The sequence below is a fragment of the Echiichthys vipera genome (assembly GCF_963691815.1).
Source record: "Echiichthys vipera genome assembly, chromosome: 16".
NCBI lineage: Eukaryota > Metazoa > Chordata > Actinopteri > Perciformes > Trachinidae > Echiichthys > Echiichthys vipera.
In genome coordinates, this window is record NC_139841.1 from 26,081,658 (window position 1) to 26,099,732 (window position 18,075).

Genomic DNA, 18,075 nt, shown 5'->3' on the forward strand with positions numbered 1-18,075 from the left:
GCAGCGGCTCCTGTTTCACGGGTTCTGGGAGGAAAGGCATCAAATAGTCCGTGTGTGAGGGCGGATTACAACCGCGTAGGAATCTTAAAAAAAATCTCTAATATCAAGAATGAAGACCAAAATAAAAACCTGCTTCTGATAATATTATTGTAATAAATGTACAAATGAAACGCTTCCTAACAGCAGACTTTTTATTCTTTATGTAATTAATAAAAAATCATCTTATTGAGCATTTAATCCAAATAACTGCGCACTGAGGAAACGCAGCCTCCATCATTTTCGGTCATTATTAAAGAATAATCTGAGGAAAACGCTTCAATCAAACTGAGATTAATTCTTTTTATGGATGTAGAATTAAATGTTCTTGTTTCAGCTGCCGGCGTTTAGATTTTATTACTCCAGAAACTGAAAGTATTTTTATTTTATCATATTTTAAAATAGGTTAAAATTACATTTTATGCTTATTTAAACAACAAAAAACTGAAACTTAAAGGTTTTAATTTATCGCCTTCGAGCTTTTGGTTACACTGAAATAATAATATACAGGAAACACACAAATACATAATATACATTTTATTATAGTCTTTTTATTTCGAAATTTATTTTATTGGCTATATTTTAAATATAAAAAAAACTCATAACAGAGAGACTTTTTAAATATTTTACATTTTAAATAAATGCTATAATAATTTAGCCAACAGAAAAGTAAACCTACAACACACACACACACACACACACACACACACACACACACACACACACACACACACACACACACGCATCCCAGTGTGTGTGTGTTGGGCTGGTTGATGAGTGCCTTGCTGAGGTGCAGTGACTTTGTCTGGAGTTTCAAACCGGCGACCCTTTGGATTACAAACTTGCTACACACACACACACACGCACACTCACACACACACACACACACACACACACACACACACACACACACACACACACACACACACACACACACACAAACACACACACACACACGCACACACGCACACACACACGTCTGCCAAATATCTCAGGACACAAAAAGAAAAATCAGAAATGCTTTAGACACTTTCGCGTCACTTCACCAGATTTGGGAATAATAATAATAACAATAATAATAACAATAATTATAGTATTATTAATAATAATAATAATAATATAAGGCCCAGTAAAAGCTCCTAACAGAGTGTTTATAACATTAAAACTAAACGTGTCGCTGCAGCCTCTTGCAGACCGGTGTTGTTCTGTTTAACCTCTAAGTCGCGCCTCCCTCCCTCAGACCTGGCGCACACTTCTGACTCTCATCTGCTGTAATTAAGCTGCAGGGGACCGAATGATGATTGCGGCTTTATTACACTCTTTAACCGCCCTCAGATAAAACCCACATCAAACCTTTTAACAGCCAGGCATCCACAGTGAGAGCTCCACTTAAATTCACCGGGTATCCACGCTGACGGAATCTCTCGGTGACTCCATAAAACATCCGCCACATTAGGACCCACGGCGCCGCCGCCGCCTTATTAACCCGAGCCACGGCACACGCACTGGAGGCGCTCACGGGTGAAATAATGCCCCTATAATAATGATGATTATTATTATTGCACGGGGCGGATACACTATTTCCATAAATTAGGAATTAGTGAAATGACGCTCATGTGCTGTACGTGCTGGAGTGAAGCAGCAGGTCCAGGATCAGCCTGTCACCGCGGCTCTCTACGTCTTCATGCCGGACGCGCTGAGAGTGCACTCTGTCTCCTTTTTTTTTTTTTAAAGGGAATGAGAAATTGCATTTTCTTTCCTTTGAAGTGTAATGCATTTCAGGCGGGATTTCACGGCTGGCTACGCGGCGGAGGGAGGGAGGGAAGGAGGGAGGAGAGAGGGAGGGAGGAGAAGAGAGTGAGATTGTCCCGTTCTTATTACTGCGCCTCCACTTTCTCAAGCAAATCTCCACATTAATCATCCGCGCTTACAAGCAAACCCACAGAAGCCCAAGGACTCCCGGAATAAAGTCTGTTTGTCACTGCGATAACATTATCTTTATTATGGGAGTGCGTGCGTTTCAGTGCCCCCCCCCCCCTCCAAGAGCTGAGAAAAAAAACAAACATTTGTATTATTAGAAGTCTAAACTTTTACACCAGAATAAAAATAATAAAAATAACAACAAAGTCGAGATAATTACGCGTAATATATTTATTTAATTATCCTTTCTTTTAATCCTAAAAGTCTAATTTCTCTTCTCCCAGGGCAAGGGTCAAAAATGCATCTAAACAGTTCATTTAAATCCATTTTGAGTGGCAGTAGGAACTGGAGGGTCGCCGGTTCGAGTCCCTGCGTGGACATTATATGGAGCGTGGACTGGTGGCTGGAGAGGTGCCAGTTCATCTCCTGGGCACTGTCGAGGTGCTGTTGAGCAAGACACCGAACCCCCAACTGCTCGGGGCGCCGATCACTGGCAGCCCCCTCGCTCTGACATCTCTCCATTAATTGCATGTATATAGGTCCTGTCCTGTGCATGTGTGTATTTCGGGCCTGTGTGTGTGTGTAACATGATGAATAATATTAGAGTGAAAAATCGAATTTCCTCATTGCGGGACAAATAAAGGAATTCTTCTTTTTTACTGAGAAAAAATAATAAAAGTAGTTCCCTAATTTCTAAAATGTTGCCGCTATTTTGCATAAAAAAAACAAAAATTCACTCCAGCGTGTTGAGATGTAATGCTCATTTGAGGCTGAACGTTTCTTTGATATGTTTCAGATTTAAATATTAAGATATAATAATCCAAACACATTTTTACGCACGTGTTTACGCATTTATTGTGATTGTTTGGAGACGTTTACGCATAAATCTGAACGGTGCAAACGGATGGCGCATTGTGAACACCATGAAAAACATAAATCAGTGTATTTCTGGCCTCACATCAACGTGATGATCGCAGCCTGGTGTCAGAACCTCTGTACGCGCGCTCACAGCTCTGATAAACGTGGCCCGGTGGCAGCCATTACAGCCGCTCCTCCTAACTCGCCTCCCTCTGTCCGCAGGTCTGGTTTCAGAACCGACGCGCCAAGTGGAAGAAGCGCAAGAAGACCACCAATGTCTTCCGGGCTCCGGGGACTCTCCTGCCGACGCACCACGGTCTGTCTCAGTTCCCGTCCGCCGCGGCTGCAGCAGCGGCCATGGGCGACAGCCTCTGCTCCTTCCACGCCAACGACACCCGCTGGGCCACGGCGGGGATGCCCGGCGTGTCTCAACTGCAGCTACCGCCGGCCCTGGGCCGCCAGCAGGCCATGGCGCAGTCCCTGTCTCAGTGTAGCCTCGGGGCCGGGCCGCCGCCCAACTCCATGGGTCTATCCAACATGTCAAACGGCTCCGGGCTTCAGTCCCACCTCTACCAGCCCACTTTCCCCGGGATGGTGCCCGCGTCCCTGTCGGGCCCCACCAACGTGACCCACTCGCCTCAGCTGTGTAGTTCCCCGGACAGTGAGGTCTGGAGAGGGACAAGCATCGCCTCGCTGCGCCGCAAAGCGCTGGAGCACACAGTATCCATGAGTTTCACCTAGAGGGCCACCGTCCGGAGCTTTTTCTTTTACGCACACAGAGATCTTCTGCATTTACTTCTTATCCATCTCAACTCATCCAACAACGGTGCACCGGGAGAAATACAACCAGGATTCTTGTTCAAATAAGAAATCGCAGAGCACACCTTGCATTTTATTTATTTTTTCCAAACAAGAGGGAGCACTGAAGCTATTTACCCGGCCTGCTGACCTGTTCTCAAACACGGGACTGGTTCTGTTTCACGCTATAATTTATGATTTCGCATGTAGCCTATGGCAACTATTTATTTGTCTATTTAAATTAACTTATTTGTTCTGTATTTATTTTTTCCTTTGGCACACGCAGCCCTCGCCTTTTGTTGTCGCAGGACGTTTAAGTGACATTTGCTTGGTGACTGACTGACTGGCTTTGGGAAGAGAAATTCTGTGGATACTTTAAAATCCACAACCAAGGTTATGGACCCCCCCGTCCCACCTGCTGCACAGCGCGCATCTCTTGAGGGGGACCCAAGACACCTGGAGGGTTTAAATGAGAACACGAGAGATTCACCTGAAGAAGAAGAAGAAGAAGGAGGAGGAGAGGGATTTGAACCTGGACACAAGGGAAGAGGACTTGAGTGCATGTGCTGTCCAAGGCAAAAACAACAAAAAAAAGAAAAGAAGAAGAAGAAGAAACACTATAAATGAAGACATGGAAACTGACTTAACTATAATCTGTTATATAGGATGTTTTGTGTAGCGGAAGCACTCTTGTTCCCATTTGGTCGCTTTGTGATAAACTTACGTTTCCATGTCTGTGCTTATTCTCAAAATGACGACTTTCTTAAATGTTTGGACCGTTTTTTGTTTTGTTTCATGGACATGTTTATATCAATTCAATGTAAATGTTCCAATAAAAATCATTTTCAATTACGTCACATCCTGAATCAAACCTCCTCCTTTCTTGAAGCGGTGTGAAGGCGCGCACGCGTCCCGGGTCACCTCCTCCAAACGTCCGCTTGTCGTGCGCTCTTTTCAGCCTTTAGAAGAAGAAGAAGAATTCCTTTACTCATTCCGCAATGGGGGTTCGGTGCCTTGCTCAACAGCACCTCGGCAGTGCCCAGGAGATGAAGAGGCACCTCTCCAGCCACCAGTCCACGCTCCATTCATGGTCCATACAGGGACTTGAACAAGCAACCAAGTCACCTATGGACTGAGCTACTGCCCCACTTTTTAAGGGTAATCCAAACTGGTGCTTCCACTTTTAAAGTTCACAAATAACCAACCCATAAAGGAACAATTCATCTATTTGGGTTTAAAGTGTGACCTCACGTGTCGGAGGAGTGACCTCATGTACAGGGAATCCATTTAAAAGCTCATAATAAAGAGCATTAAACCAAATACAGTGGTGTTTCTGCTGCAAACTGGTCTTGGTGGAAGTATTAATTACCATATTTAATGTTACTTAATACTTCCCTACATTTCAGAAGGACATGATGCACCTTTATGCTCCGCTATTAATCTGACAGTTTCTATTTTGCAGATTTAAATTAGCGCTGTCGCCTCACAGCGAGAAGGTTGCAGGTTCGCATCCCGGCTGGGGCCCTTCTGTGTGGAGTTTGCGTGTTCTCCCCGTGTCTGCGTGGGTTTTCTCCGGGTTCTCCGGTTTCCTCCCACAGTCCAAAGACGTGCAGGTGTTCGGTTCATTGATGACTCTAAATCACCCGTAGGTGTGAATGGTTGTCTGTCTCTGTTCGTCTCTATGTGTCCTGTGATAGACTGGCGTCCTGTCCAGGGTGGACCCCGCCTCACGCCCGATGTCAGCTGGGATGGGCTCCTCCCTCCCTGCGATCCCATTAGGGACAAGAGGTTGAAGATGAATGAATGAATGAATGAATGAATGAATATAGAAAGGTGCATTTTTAAAGATTACATTCATGGATGCTGCTTACATGTCAATGCATCCACCATGATAACCCAATAATATAATAAAAGGTGCATATGCAGCACCCCGAACAGGCTTTTTAAAAAATATTTAAAGTAAATTTAGCTGCTTATTCTTATGTTCTTCCACTTCTGAGACTTTGCTGCATGACTTTAACTTGTAATGGAGTATTTTTACAATAATATAATAACGGTGCATATGCAGCACCCCGAAAGGGCTTTTTTAAATATATTTAAAGTAAATTTTGATGATAAAACTCATGTTCTTTCACTTCTAATACCTGAATGCGTGACTTTAACTCGTAATGGAGTGTTTTTACGCACACGTTTAATCTCTGGTTTGCTTAAAAACGGTGTCACGCAGGTTTGCAGTTCCTGTACGTGGCCTCGTAAAGGACATCTCCACCTCTCATCCACACAGAACTAAGAAACCAATCATCATCCAATCATGCATTTCTTTTCTTTAAGTGGACTAAAATCTCTTGTAGCAAGCGGAGTGTAAAATATATGTATGCGGTCATCAAGGAGCATCTCCAAACAAAAACGCCCAATTCCCAGTTAATAATTTAGGGAAGATCAGAGGTGTCAAACTCAATCTCGGTAAGCACCAAACTGACAAATTAGCAGAGGACCCGGAGGTGGAGCCTTCCTCATTTTATTATGTTTTAGGCCGAAAACACAAAATAATAATCCCAAACCTGCTCAATGTCAAGGCAAACAGGAGAATTACACAAGCTTTAAATGTCTTACAGCTGCTTTCTAGTGCAGCCACATACAAATATAAATAAATATATATATATATTTGTATATATGAAGATTAAAACAGTGTCAAACAGTCTTTGTTTGTACTATAATAACATGAACTTATGCTGCAGATGCAGATATCTTTGTCCCTCAGCATCCTTTTAGTCAATTCCCCTCGCTGAGTTTTTCTTTTTCAGGCTGGATCCATGAGGTGCGGAGGGAATTGAACCCCCCCTCCACCCCCACACACTACACACACACACACACACACACACACACACACACACACACACACACATACGCCTCCACACCTGTGCTCCAAATTAAAGTCTCTCTCCTCGTTTTTTTTATTTGAATAAAGTCAAGACGGGCTTAAGTGGTTGACGGTTGCAAAACTGTCATTTCGTAATCATCCATTAGTCCGTCAAACCGCATTATCCCATTTTCTTATTATTTGCGCTTCATTGTTTTGTTTCGTCCGTTTGTCATTTTCTTGCATTTCAGTCTGTCAGCTCGGCAGAAGTCTGGCGTTGAGACTGTGTCTGTCTGAGACTGTGTTGGTGTGTGAGTGCTTCTGTGTAGTGATGTCACTTGAGTCAGATGTGTCTAAAGCAGTCTTTCCCAAAGTGAGGGTCGGTGCCCCAAAATGGGTCGCGGACTCATTTGTATTGGGTCGTAAATCAGTAAAGAGTAAAATGCACAATGATGCGAAGATATATGAGTTAAATTCCTACTTAAAGCGTTCTCTTTTTTATGCCGACAGGCCGGTCTGTTGCCAGTCTTGTCATAATGTACGTACACCTCTGTGTGTGACCGCTGTCTTATTAAAAAAAGCAGTGGAGGTTCGGGGTTTAGTTGCACCCGGGGCGCAAACTGTGTCGTGGTTCGGGCTCAAGTCGGGACAGAAACTCATCATCGCTCTATTCCCGACCTTTCAACCCTGTCATGTTTCCATATCAGTCATGTTCCCTACTATGACTGTTTAATCTGTAGATTTTTTTATGTATTTCGCAACAAATTTCAAACAAGTCATGCAGCAAAAATACGTTATATTAGTCTTTGTGTCTGTCGGCCATCTTGCGACCCTTCAGATTTATCTTCTGACCCTGGAATGGGTCTCGACCCTCATGTTGGAAACCACTGCTTTAAGTGCTTCTTAACCTGTAACTGCCTCAAAAACCAAACATCAGCTTTTGACTAATTTTCTATTTCTATTCAAAGTGCAGAAATAAAGTTAAATCCCTTAAATCTATAAAACCATTTGTACGATATTTGCTACGCTAGGTGTAGTGGTTAGCACTGTCGCCTCACAGCGAGAGGGTTCCTGGTTCGGATCCTGGCCTGGGCCCTTGTGTGTGGAGTTTGCATGTTGTCCCCGTGTCTGTGTGGGTTTTCTCCGGGTTCTCCGGTTTCCTCCCACAGTCCAAAGACGTGCAGGTGTTCGGTTCATTGATGACTCTAAATCACCCGTAGGTGTGAATGGTTGTCTCTGTTCGTCTCTATGTGTCCTGTGATAGACTGGCGTCCTGTCCAGGGTGGACCCCGCCTCACGCCCGATGTCAGCTGGGATCAGCTCCAGCCCCCCAACGACCCCGACCCCGGAATAAGCGTTGAAGATGAATGAATGAATGAATGAATGAATGAATGAATAGTTTCTGAGAGCTCTGTTTTATCAACATTATCATTAACTTTCCTTAAAAACCTGTTGTATACGACTTCATACCTGCACTCTGCCCCCTAGTGGATTATCATTCCTACGCCGTCATTGGAGGGGCTTTTTTTTTACCTTTTCAAAATGGCTGCCGTCATCGGATCAGCCACACACCTTTTTCAGGAGACATTTACTCTTTTTCAAGAACTTACAGTAAGAATAAAAACATTTTTCTTACTCATTTTTCATGATAAATAACTTCTGTATTGAAACAATGCATCATTTTTTAATAGTTCATTATTTATATTAGAGTTAAACTGTGTTAAAATAAGTGTATCCAATTTGATACTGTAGGTATATAAGGTGATTTATCCCTCAACACTCATGTCATAATTTTGTAAAAGAATCTATTACAATACACAGACTATTTTGAGGACTGTATTATTCTAATTAATGGCTGAAATGCCCTCTTAAGTTACATTTTATGTGGAGAAAAATAAATATCAATCAGTCGATTTCATTGCATGTGTTGAGGAAGGCACAGATGACAGGTGTGCCGGGAGAAAAACGACCTGAAATGTTCAATATTGTCAAAATGTTGTGGGGAAAAATCTGTTTTTGTATCTAAAATTAACATAAGTTGTGAACAAAAAGTTGCCAAAACAACCCCATGTATCAAATATGATAGAAAAAATATGTCATAAACACAATAATGTGGCAAAAACAAAATTGAGATTTAGTTTGAGGGTATAATAAACATTTTAGTCCCAAAAAATTAGAATTTTCTGACTATTTTTCAGGCTTTATAGGTTAAAACAATATAGTAATCATGGACACATAATCCCTATGTTACACAGAATACAGTCATTCAGTGTGTGCACGGCTGCCATGACGTCTGGATTATAACCACAAAAAAAGAAGTGATCCGCGGTGTGCAGGCGCGTGGATAAAGATTTCTGCACTCCAGCAACAGATGTGAAATAATATTACATAAATGTAATAATTTGTTTCACTATCACCCGGGTTAATTAGTTTGTGGAAATGGGTAACCTATTTCTCATTGGGTAATTTGTCACACGCTGACGAGGTAGCCAATCAGTGACCCTGCTGCTGGTGGGATCATTTCTCCCAGAATGCTGTGCAGCGAGTGTGTCGCGGAAAATGTGGGAGCGAGCCAATGTTTACCTCCTATTTATTCCACACAAATAAATGAAATCAGTCAATAAACCATCCAAGGGTGAATATGGCTCTCTCTCTCTCCTGGATTATGAATGAGAGCTCATTAATTTCCCCGTGTGTGTGTGTGTGTGTGTGTGTGTGTGTGTGTGTGTGTGTGTGTGTTCATATGCATGTATAAGTGTGCACGTGTGTTAGTGTGTGTGCATATGGTTATTGTGTTTATGTTACAGAATATCTGAATGAGATGATGTGGATGTATGCGTATGAATATGCATCCGGCTGTGTTTGAAATCAACACAATTACCGGCAAAGCGTCACGTTTTTGCGCTTATTTAAATAAAATAACAATAATTGTTTGACATTTTGAGAAACACAAAATGTGACAGAACAAATATACAGTAAAGAGCAAATGAACAGAGCAATGTGGTTAGGCTAACATAATAAAACTACATGGTTAAGTAACATTAAAATAAGTGGTAACGGCCTACTAAGGCAATAGGAGGTATAGTTGGGCCATACCGCCTCATATAATATGTGTTTAGCTTAGCATAAAGGGATCTCATCAGGGCCCGTTTGGAGAGCAGCTAAAGGGGCAAATGAAGGATCCATAAACAGTTTTTATGTACACACGGGCACGGCAGCTTTGTTTGGAGACAGACCTTTAATAAACAAGTGATCGTATCCTTTAAAAATCAGTTTTTACGGTGACATGATCTGAACCTGTTTTCCAAAGATTACGTTTCCAATACTATCTGTAAATTGGCGAATGAGAAAAAGAGAAATAAGAGGAAAAGAAACATATGAAGAGCTCTTTTCCAAAACAAGATAAAAGCCAAATTTTTAAAAATGAGTGTGAGCCACTTTGCTGTTTACAGAACCATTTCACTGCTTCATCAATGTTTCTGCCAAATCTCTATATTTCCTTGTTTAAAATGGTCCCAAGATGCAGTTCCTTTCCAAACCGTGACCAGCGCCAAAACCTACTTACCTACCTAAATGCGATACGTCCTCTCGACCAATCAGAATTCAGTGAGCGTTCTATGCGATCCAACATGGCGGCGCTCTGAAGCGGGAGAGTTTTTTGTGTCGTCCGTCCGTTCAACACGTTCAGACTGAGTGAAAGTGAAAAAAAAGACTAAAAACAAATGAAAAACACCACAAAAATGTGACAAAATTACTATAAACGGATGCAAAATACCACAAAAAGTGAGAAAAATGACTAAAAACAGATGAAAAAACACAAAAACGACTAAAAACAAATGAAAAACGCCACAAAAATGTGACAAAATTACTATTAACGGATGCAAAATACCACAAAAAGTGAAAAAAATGACTAATAACAGATGAAAAAACACATAAACGATTAAAAACAGACGAAAACACAACAAAAAAGTGAAAAAGTGACTAAAAACAGACGAAAACACCACAAAAAAGTGAAAAAATGATTATAAACTTGATGAAAACTCTCGACCAATCAGAATCCAGGGAGCGTTCTATGCGATCCAACATGGCGGCGCTCTGAAGCGGGAGAGTTTTTTGTGTCGTCCGTCCGTTCAACATGTTCAGACTGAGCCAATAAACCATTTTGATGCCAGATAAACTGAATATTAACCAAATGTGTGGGTCTGGGTAAAAAATGGAACAACCTGAAAACGATTAAAATGGATTTATGGCGTTTTGGAAAAGAGCTCCTCGTTTATTGATCGTGGGTTTTTTTGGGTGGAGTTCACGTCCGTGTTATGAATCCGAATCATCCGAATTCATGAGAACTTTAATGTTACTTGACAGGCGGAGTCTAGGGGTGTCTCGGTGATTGTTATGCCAGATGGCGGCGAGAGAAAACCCCATCTGAAGGTTTTATTAATTTTCGTTAAAACGGAGAGGTTTCGCCGACGCCGACGCCGTCTTCGCTCTCCCGCCGACGAGGCTGACTGACACCTCGCTGCTCCCTCCATTTGTCATTGTTTGAAAAGGTCTTAATTGTATTACATGCAAATGAAGAGATTTGATTTTTGCCCATTATCCGTTCATAAGAGAAAATGAACAGAACATTAGCGGGTCATGAGGGAGGGGAGGGAATTATATAAAGAAGGAGGGGCGGAGAGACGGACGGGGAGAGGAAGACGATACGGAGTAAAAGAGAAGTGCTGCCGCGCGTTCTTTGACTTTTAAGCGCTTTACTGACACGATCCTTCCCTCCACATGTGCGAAGCGTGCGTCCGTTTGTGTGTGTGTAACAGGTCAGGGCTGATAATTAACCTATGATGACTGAAACACAGCAATTACAGTCAAACTCATGTGACAAATCAAAGTGACAAGCTTGAATACACTCAGGCATCCTCCCTGGTCATCTTCAGAGCATCAGCCTCTGCATTATATATGTGCCACATATATATATATATATATATATAAATACACATGCATTTTATTTTATTTAGGTCTTGTGGTGCAAGTGTCACCGTACACGTTTACAAGATCATTTAAAAACAGTTTTTATTGAAACTATTGTCAAATAAAGAAATTAAGAAAACAGCCGACAGTGATACGACTATGATTTTGTAAAAGATATGTTGCTGTTGATATTTTAAATGTCGTTTTTCATTTTTTTAACGCACCACATAAAAGAAAGAAAGGAAAATCAATCCACCTCCAGTGTATCAGGGCGGAGGCAAACAGAAGAGAGATGTTTCAAAACCTGCAAATGATATATGAAAAAGTCTAATTGCATGGGTAAATATTAACGCCATTAAAGGCGACAAGTGAGAAACATATATTGGTTGGACTTTCCGGGTAACTGCAGGTAGATGCTATCTGATACCCGCTAAAGGTGTCAACGTCAACACGGTGTTGACACTAAGGCTTCAACAGCCACGCAGCAGTCAGTTAGACTGACTATAATGTAGTATAGTGTCACTTTGACCATAAGTGATCACCAGTAAACGTAAAAACGTGATCCAAAATTCGGGAGAAATGAAAAACACCAGTCACCGAGATTACAGCTCTCCCTGATGTTAGCATGTAGCGACGTGTTACCAGGTTAGCGGTGGGATGAAATACTTTTGTAGCAGCACTTTCTACTGTCAAAAAACACCAATGAAGGCATTGTAACCACAAACCACACAACCGGATATGTGCCGGCAGGAATGTGATCTGAAAATGGGGAGAAATTAACAACAGCGGAAACCAAGATGCAGCTTTCCTTGACATTAGGGGAGCGTACCTGTGTTCCCCAGGTCCTATGTTCCCCAGGTCCTATGTTCCCCAGGTCCTATGCTCCCCAGGTCCTATGTTCCCCAGGTCCTTTGTTCCCCAGGTCCTTTGTTCCCCAGGTCCTATGCTCCCCAGGTCCTATGCTCCCCAGGTCCTATGCTCCCCAGGTCATATGCTCCCCAGGTCCTATGCTCCCCAGGTCCTATGCTCCCCTGGTCCTATGCTCCCCAGGTCCTATGTTCCCCAGGTCCTATGCTCCCCAGGTCCCATGCTCCCCAGGTCCTATGTTCCCCAGGTCCTATGCTCCCCTGGTCCTATGCTCCCCAGGTCCTATGTTCTCCAGGTCCTATGTTCCCCAGGTCCTATGCTCCCCAGGTCCTATGCTCCCCAGGTCCTATGCTCCCCAGGTCCTATGCTCCCCAGGTCCTATGTTCCCCAGGTCCCATGCTCCCCAGGTCCCATGTTCCCCAGGTCCCATGCTCCCCAGGTCCTATGCTCCCCTGGTCCTATGTTCCCCAGGTCCCATGCTCCCCAGGTCCTATGCTCCCCAGGTCCTATGTTCCCCAGGTCCTATGCTCCCCAGGTCCTTTGTTCCCCAGGTCCTTTGTTCCCCAGGTCCTTTGTTCCCCAGGTCCTATGCTCCCCAGGTCCTATGCTCCCCAGGTCATATTACCCAATATTACCCAATCAGTGCTGTATTCCATAGTGGACCCTAACACTACCCCCTAACCCTGCCCCTCAGCCCAACCCTGACCGTAACCTCCAGCCCAAACAAAATGCTGTTTAAATCATCAACATAGGACCCGGGGAAAACATAGGGATGACCCCGACATTAGCATGTAGCTAGCTACATGTAACAGTGTATGTACCGTAAAATGTAAACACAGAGTAACGTCTGTTGTAGTATTTTTGGATCACATTTCTCATGGTAAAGCGTAGTGGTAAGTGGAGTCATCCCTATGTTCCCCGGGTCATATGTTCCCCGCTCGCAACACTGGACACTTTTCCCCCAAAAGGGCCCTATGTTACCTTTGCATATATATATATATTCTAGAGTAAGGGGTTGCGGTAATGGTCAGGGTTAGAGGGTAGTGTTAGGGCAAATAGGTTAGACTACTAAATTAGCATTAAAACATCATTGGTTAGGGTCTTCATAAGCCTGTTTTCCGGGGAATTCGTCACTATTTGTGGAAAAACAACAGACCGGGGAACACAGGAGCCTTTTTGTGACAAGTGGGGGGCATCGCACCTTTGTCTTAAAAGGGTTCGATGCTTCTGGGTCACATACAACGCGGGGAACATAGGTACGCTCCCGTGGTGAGCTATGTAATTCCTTAGAACGCAACCTGCACACAGCAACAGAGCAATATATTTATGCTTGTTACTGTACTTGGTGTACCTCCACCATAATACATTAAATGCGTATTAATCCGTGACTGAAAATAGTCCCCAAATTGTCCCCAGCTGTTTAAGTCATTTAATATTCCTTTTTAGACTTGAAAAAACAACAGAAAGGTCATGTTTGCGACCTGTTTTTGAAGATTTTTGTGGAATAAAATCCTGTGCTGTGGACTCACGGAGGTGCTCCGCTGCGTGCTGAGGCCTGAGCGCAGATCCCGTGTCAGGCAGAGGCCTCGCTACGTAAAGCAGAACACAGTGAAAGCCTGATGAAGAGGGACAGCGAGGTGTGTTGGTCAAGAATGAGACTCTTTCCTCTACAAGACCCCTCCGTGCAGCGAGGGAGGGGGAGCCCGTTATCGAATACTGTTGTTGGCCCATTGTTAAATCACAGCTTAATTCCTTTTCCATCATCATCACCATTTGTTTTCCTTACAGGGCGGAGATAGGGGGGTGAGATCGGGCACTGCAGTGGAGGAGGAGGAGGGAGCGGGCGGACTTTGTGTTCGGCTCTGGTCTTTAGTGCTGGGAGTGTTTTGGTGGCCATCGCATCATGACTTCACTTCTTGGCTGATTTCTGCCATTGGTCATATTTGACACCTCGTGTACACCGGGCCGAGGCCGCCGCAATCAGGAGCCGCTTACTTTTCCCTCCCACTTCTTCCCTGAGTCTCTGCCTTACCTCCCTGTCTGTGCTCACCTGTTTGTTTTTTTATTATTATTGTAAACTCTGTGTATCCTTTCTCTCATCTGCACCCTTATAATGACTTTTTTATACTGTTACACTGTGCCCAGAGGATGAATCCTCATCATTTTGGGGACTTCCTGACTTCTCCTCTTGTGCCACCAATTTCAAACAAACAATGAAAATGGCCAGAGTCCAGATCTAAACCCCATAGAGAGTCTCTGGGAAATCCATGGCAACAAAGTAAAGTCTAGGAAACCCACTCCAGTTAGTGAACTGTGGATGAGACTGAGTCAGAATGGACGCAGATCAAAGCAGAGCAGTGTGAGAAACCAGTGATGTCCTGTGGGCGCAGACGTGCTGAAGTCATTCAAAGCTGTGGCCTCTACACTTCCTGTTCATGTTTGAATCATCCCCATGTGAAATATCTTAACATCCACTGGATGAATTCAACATTAATGGTTACCAGATGATGCATCCCTATGACTTTTTTCTTCTAGAGCCACACATTTGTGGTTTTGATTGGGGTGACGATGTTGATTTCTTATATGATTCTTGGTCCAGACTTTGTACAGACATTCATTGTACCCAGAGAATGAATCCTTATGACTTTGACAATGCCCTGACCTTTCCTCTAGGTCTGGAGCAATGTCGTCACTGTTATGTCAACATCTCTCTGTAGATGTCGTATATGCTGTCTGTGTGTGTGTGTGTGTGTGTGTGTGTGTGTGTGTGTGTGTGTATGTGTGTACCCAAATCTACTCTTGGGTACAATCAAAGTTACCTTACCATATTACAAACGATGGTATGCACATAAGAGGTGATTAAACGTTTCTTATCATCAGCCCAACGTTGACCTTCGCCCGCCGTGCTTCTGTGTGATTCCACGTTGACGTTCGTGAACCAAAATTGGACTTTCCCATTTGTTGTTGCCGTCTTAATGTTCATGATTTTCCCAGTTATTCCGACACCATGAACGCACCTTAGCCATCTTTTCTATCAGCAAGCTATTGTCATGAATGATGCAATGGGAGTCGATGAGGTGGGTGAACTACAAGGTAGAGGAGGAGATGGGTATACGCTGATATACTGTAAACTGTGAGGAAAACACTACACCACTGCATCTGATCACACTGACATTTAGCTTTTAGCTCAAAGACTATACAGAGAGACGCCAGCATGGATGTAGTGTCGCTGCTGTTGTGCTTGGATCCCATTCGTTCACACCTTTTTTTATTAATTATATAGTGTCTCAAACCACTTCTCCAGAGTCTACACTTTTGACCTATTCATCCACATATCTGACAGACAGTTAAACAAACAGAGCATCACCCTTCCCCAAATCTCAAAGCCATTCACTCCAGCTCAACCAATCCCCCATCCCTAACCCTCCTCCTCTCCCGCGCTGCCCTTGAGCTTTTCTATTACCGCATGGAAAGCACCTCGCAGCCCCTGACAAGCGCGGCAGATCGACACTAAATCAGAAATCAGTGCCAGCCGCAGATCTGAGCCACCATGAAGGTCACAGGCCCTACACCGCGTGTCGTCTCAATCGGGGGAGCAGGAGTAGACACAGCTAGGGCGATGTGTGTGTCTGGTGTGTGTGTGTGTATCTGTGTGTAAACAGGGGAGACACCGAGAGGAGGAGGAGGAGGAGGAGGAGGAGGAAGAGATGGAGGGAGAGCAGGTCAGCTTTAATGCAGAAGTCGTGAGATGGAGGAGGTAGATAAGGGGAAGTAAGGGAAACTACATTGTTGAAATCATACAAGAGAATCAAACATGTTCTCAGGAAATAAAGGTATCATTAATTGATGACTCTAAATCACCCGTAGGTGTGAATGGTTGTCTGTCTCTGTTCGTCTCTATGTGTCCTGTGATAGACAGGCGTCCTGTCCAGGGTGGACCCCGCCTCACGCCCGATGTCAGCTGGGATCGGCTCCAGCATCCCCGCGACCCCGACCCCGGGATAAGCGGTTGAAGCTGAATGAATGAATGAATGAATTTAGAAAAATACAAGGGAAAAAATGGCAAAAGATATGAGTTTTTTCCTGGTTAATGGAGGTTTGATCCTTCCTCTGATCTTGTGGGATTGTGACACACTGCCATCTAGTTGTTAAAAGGAGAATGACACAGAAATGTGTTCAGAAGAAGAAGAAGAGGAACCAGCCTGGTCCTGGTCCTGGTCCTGGTCCAGTCCCAGCCTGGTCAGATGCGTACATGAACTGATGAAGCCTCTTGGATGAGAGGTGAAACGTCTTCCTGACAAATAACCAAGTCCAGTTGCTTTTGACTGAAATTGATTTGAGGATAACGACGACCTGGACAATGAGAACATTCACACCCAAGAAGAAGAAGAAGAATTATTACTTTATTAATCCTGCAAGGGGTTGCATGTTTGAGTTTCTCTGTGCAGAATGGTGCATGTGCAGAGTTTGACACTAATCTGCGTACACACCTTAAACCTGAGGACTAATATGCGACATACTGCGAAGAAATGGATGCAACTGCAAACATTTTAATTCCATAAACAATATTTTTCTTCTCTTTTAACATCTGAAAACATGCCGCATCTCTACTGTAAGCAGTCTATCAAATGTGTTCTTGAAACTACTTGAAAAAATTGACATACTTTAAAGATATATTTAAAAATGTAATCATTGATAATGTAACTATTTCATAATTGCACTTTTTTCAAATGTAACCTGTGCTGGTTGTACTTACTGTAATCCTTCTATGTTATCCTGATTACACGTACAACCCAACCCTGCAGAACATTTAAAACCATCAAAACCAAATAATTATATTAATAATAACAAGTTTATTTGATATAGCACCTGTTCGTCACATGATAAAATTGTTAAAAAATGAACAAGCAAAAATAAATACAACTGGAAATAAAATCAATACTTACAAACACAAAATAACAAACATGAGACAAAATCCATTTAAACATGTAATTTCACATTTTTTTATCTGGAACCCCCCAAAATATAATTTAAAACCTTTTATAGATTTTATTTTAAAGCAAGTCTTGAATGTTATCTTTAAGGAAAACACGATAAATAAAAAAATAAAAAGTTTTACATTTGCAACAGTCTCAATTACATTGTTGTCTTTCAGGAAAACCCGATAAAAATAATAATAATAATAAAATAAAATAAAATAATATAAATAATATAAAAAGTTTTACATTTACAACAGTCCCAATTACATTGTTATCTTTAAGGAAAACACGATAAATAAAAATAAAAATAAATAAAAAGCTTTACATTTACAACAGTCCCGATTACATTGTTATCTTTAAGGAAAACACGATAAATGAATAAATAAATAAATAAAAAGCTTTACATTTACAACAGTCCCGATTACATTGTTATCTTTAAGGAAAACACGATAAATGAATAAATAAATAAATAAATAAAAAGCTTTACATTTACAACAGTGCCGATTACATTGTTATCTTTAAGGAAAACATGATAAATAAATAAATCAAAAATAAAAAGTTTCACATTTACGGCAGTCCCAACAACATTGTTACCTTTAAGGAAAACATGATAAATAAATAAATAAAAAATAAAAAGTTTTACATTTACGGCAGACCCAATTACATTGTTATCTTTAAGGAAAACACGCTAAATAAATAAATAAATAAAAAATAAAAAGTTTTACATTTACGGCAGTCCCGATTACATTGTTATCCTTAAGGAAAATAAATAAAAATAAAAAATAAAAA

The 18,075-nt window shown here is 42.3% G+C and overlaps 1 protein-coding gene across 2 annotated transcripts in view; it reads left to right on the forward strand.

The window, feature by feature from the left end:
- The window catches only part of otpa (orthopedia homeobox a), a gene marked incomplete at both ends in the record, with an annotated part of 4,611 nt that extends 1,056 nt beyond the window's left edge, over positions 1-3,555 (forward strand). For both annotated transcript variants that reach the window (XM_083929488.1, XM_083929489.1), the window contains one exon: positions 3,037-3,555. In XM_083929488.1, coding sequence (XP_083785614.1) covers positions 3,037-3,555 — 519 coding nt within the window. The remainder of the gene's footprint in view (positions 1-3,036) is intronic.
- Positions 3,556-18,075: the final 14,520 nt, after the last annotated feature.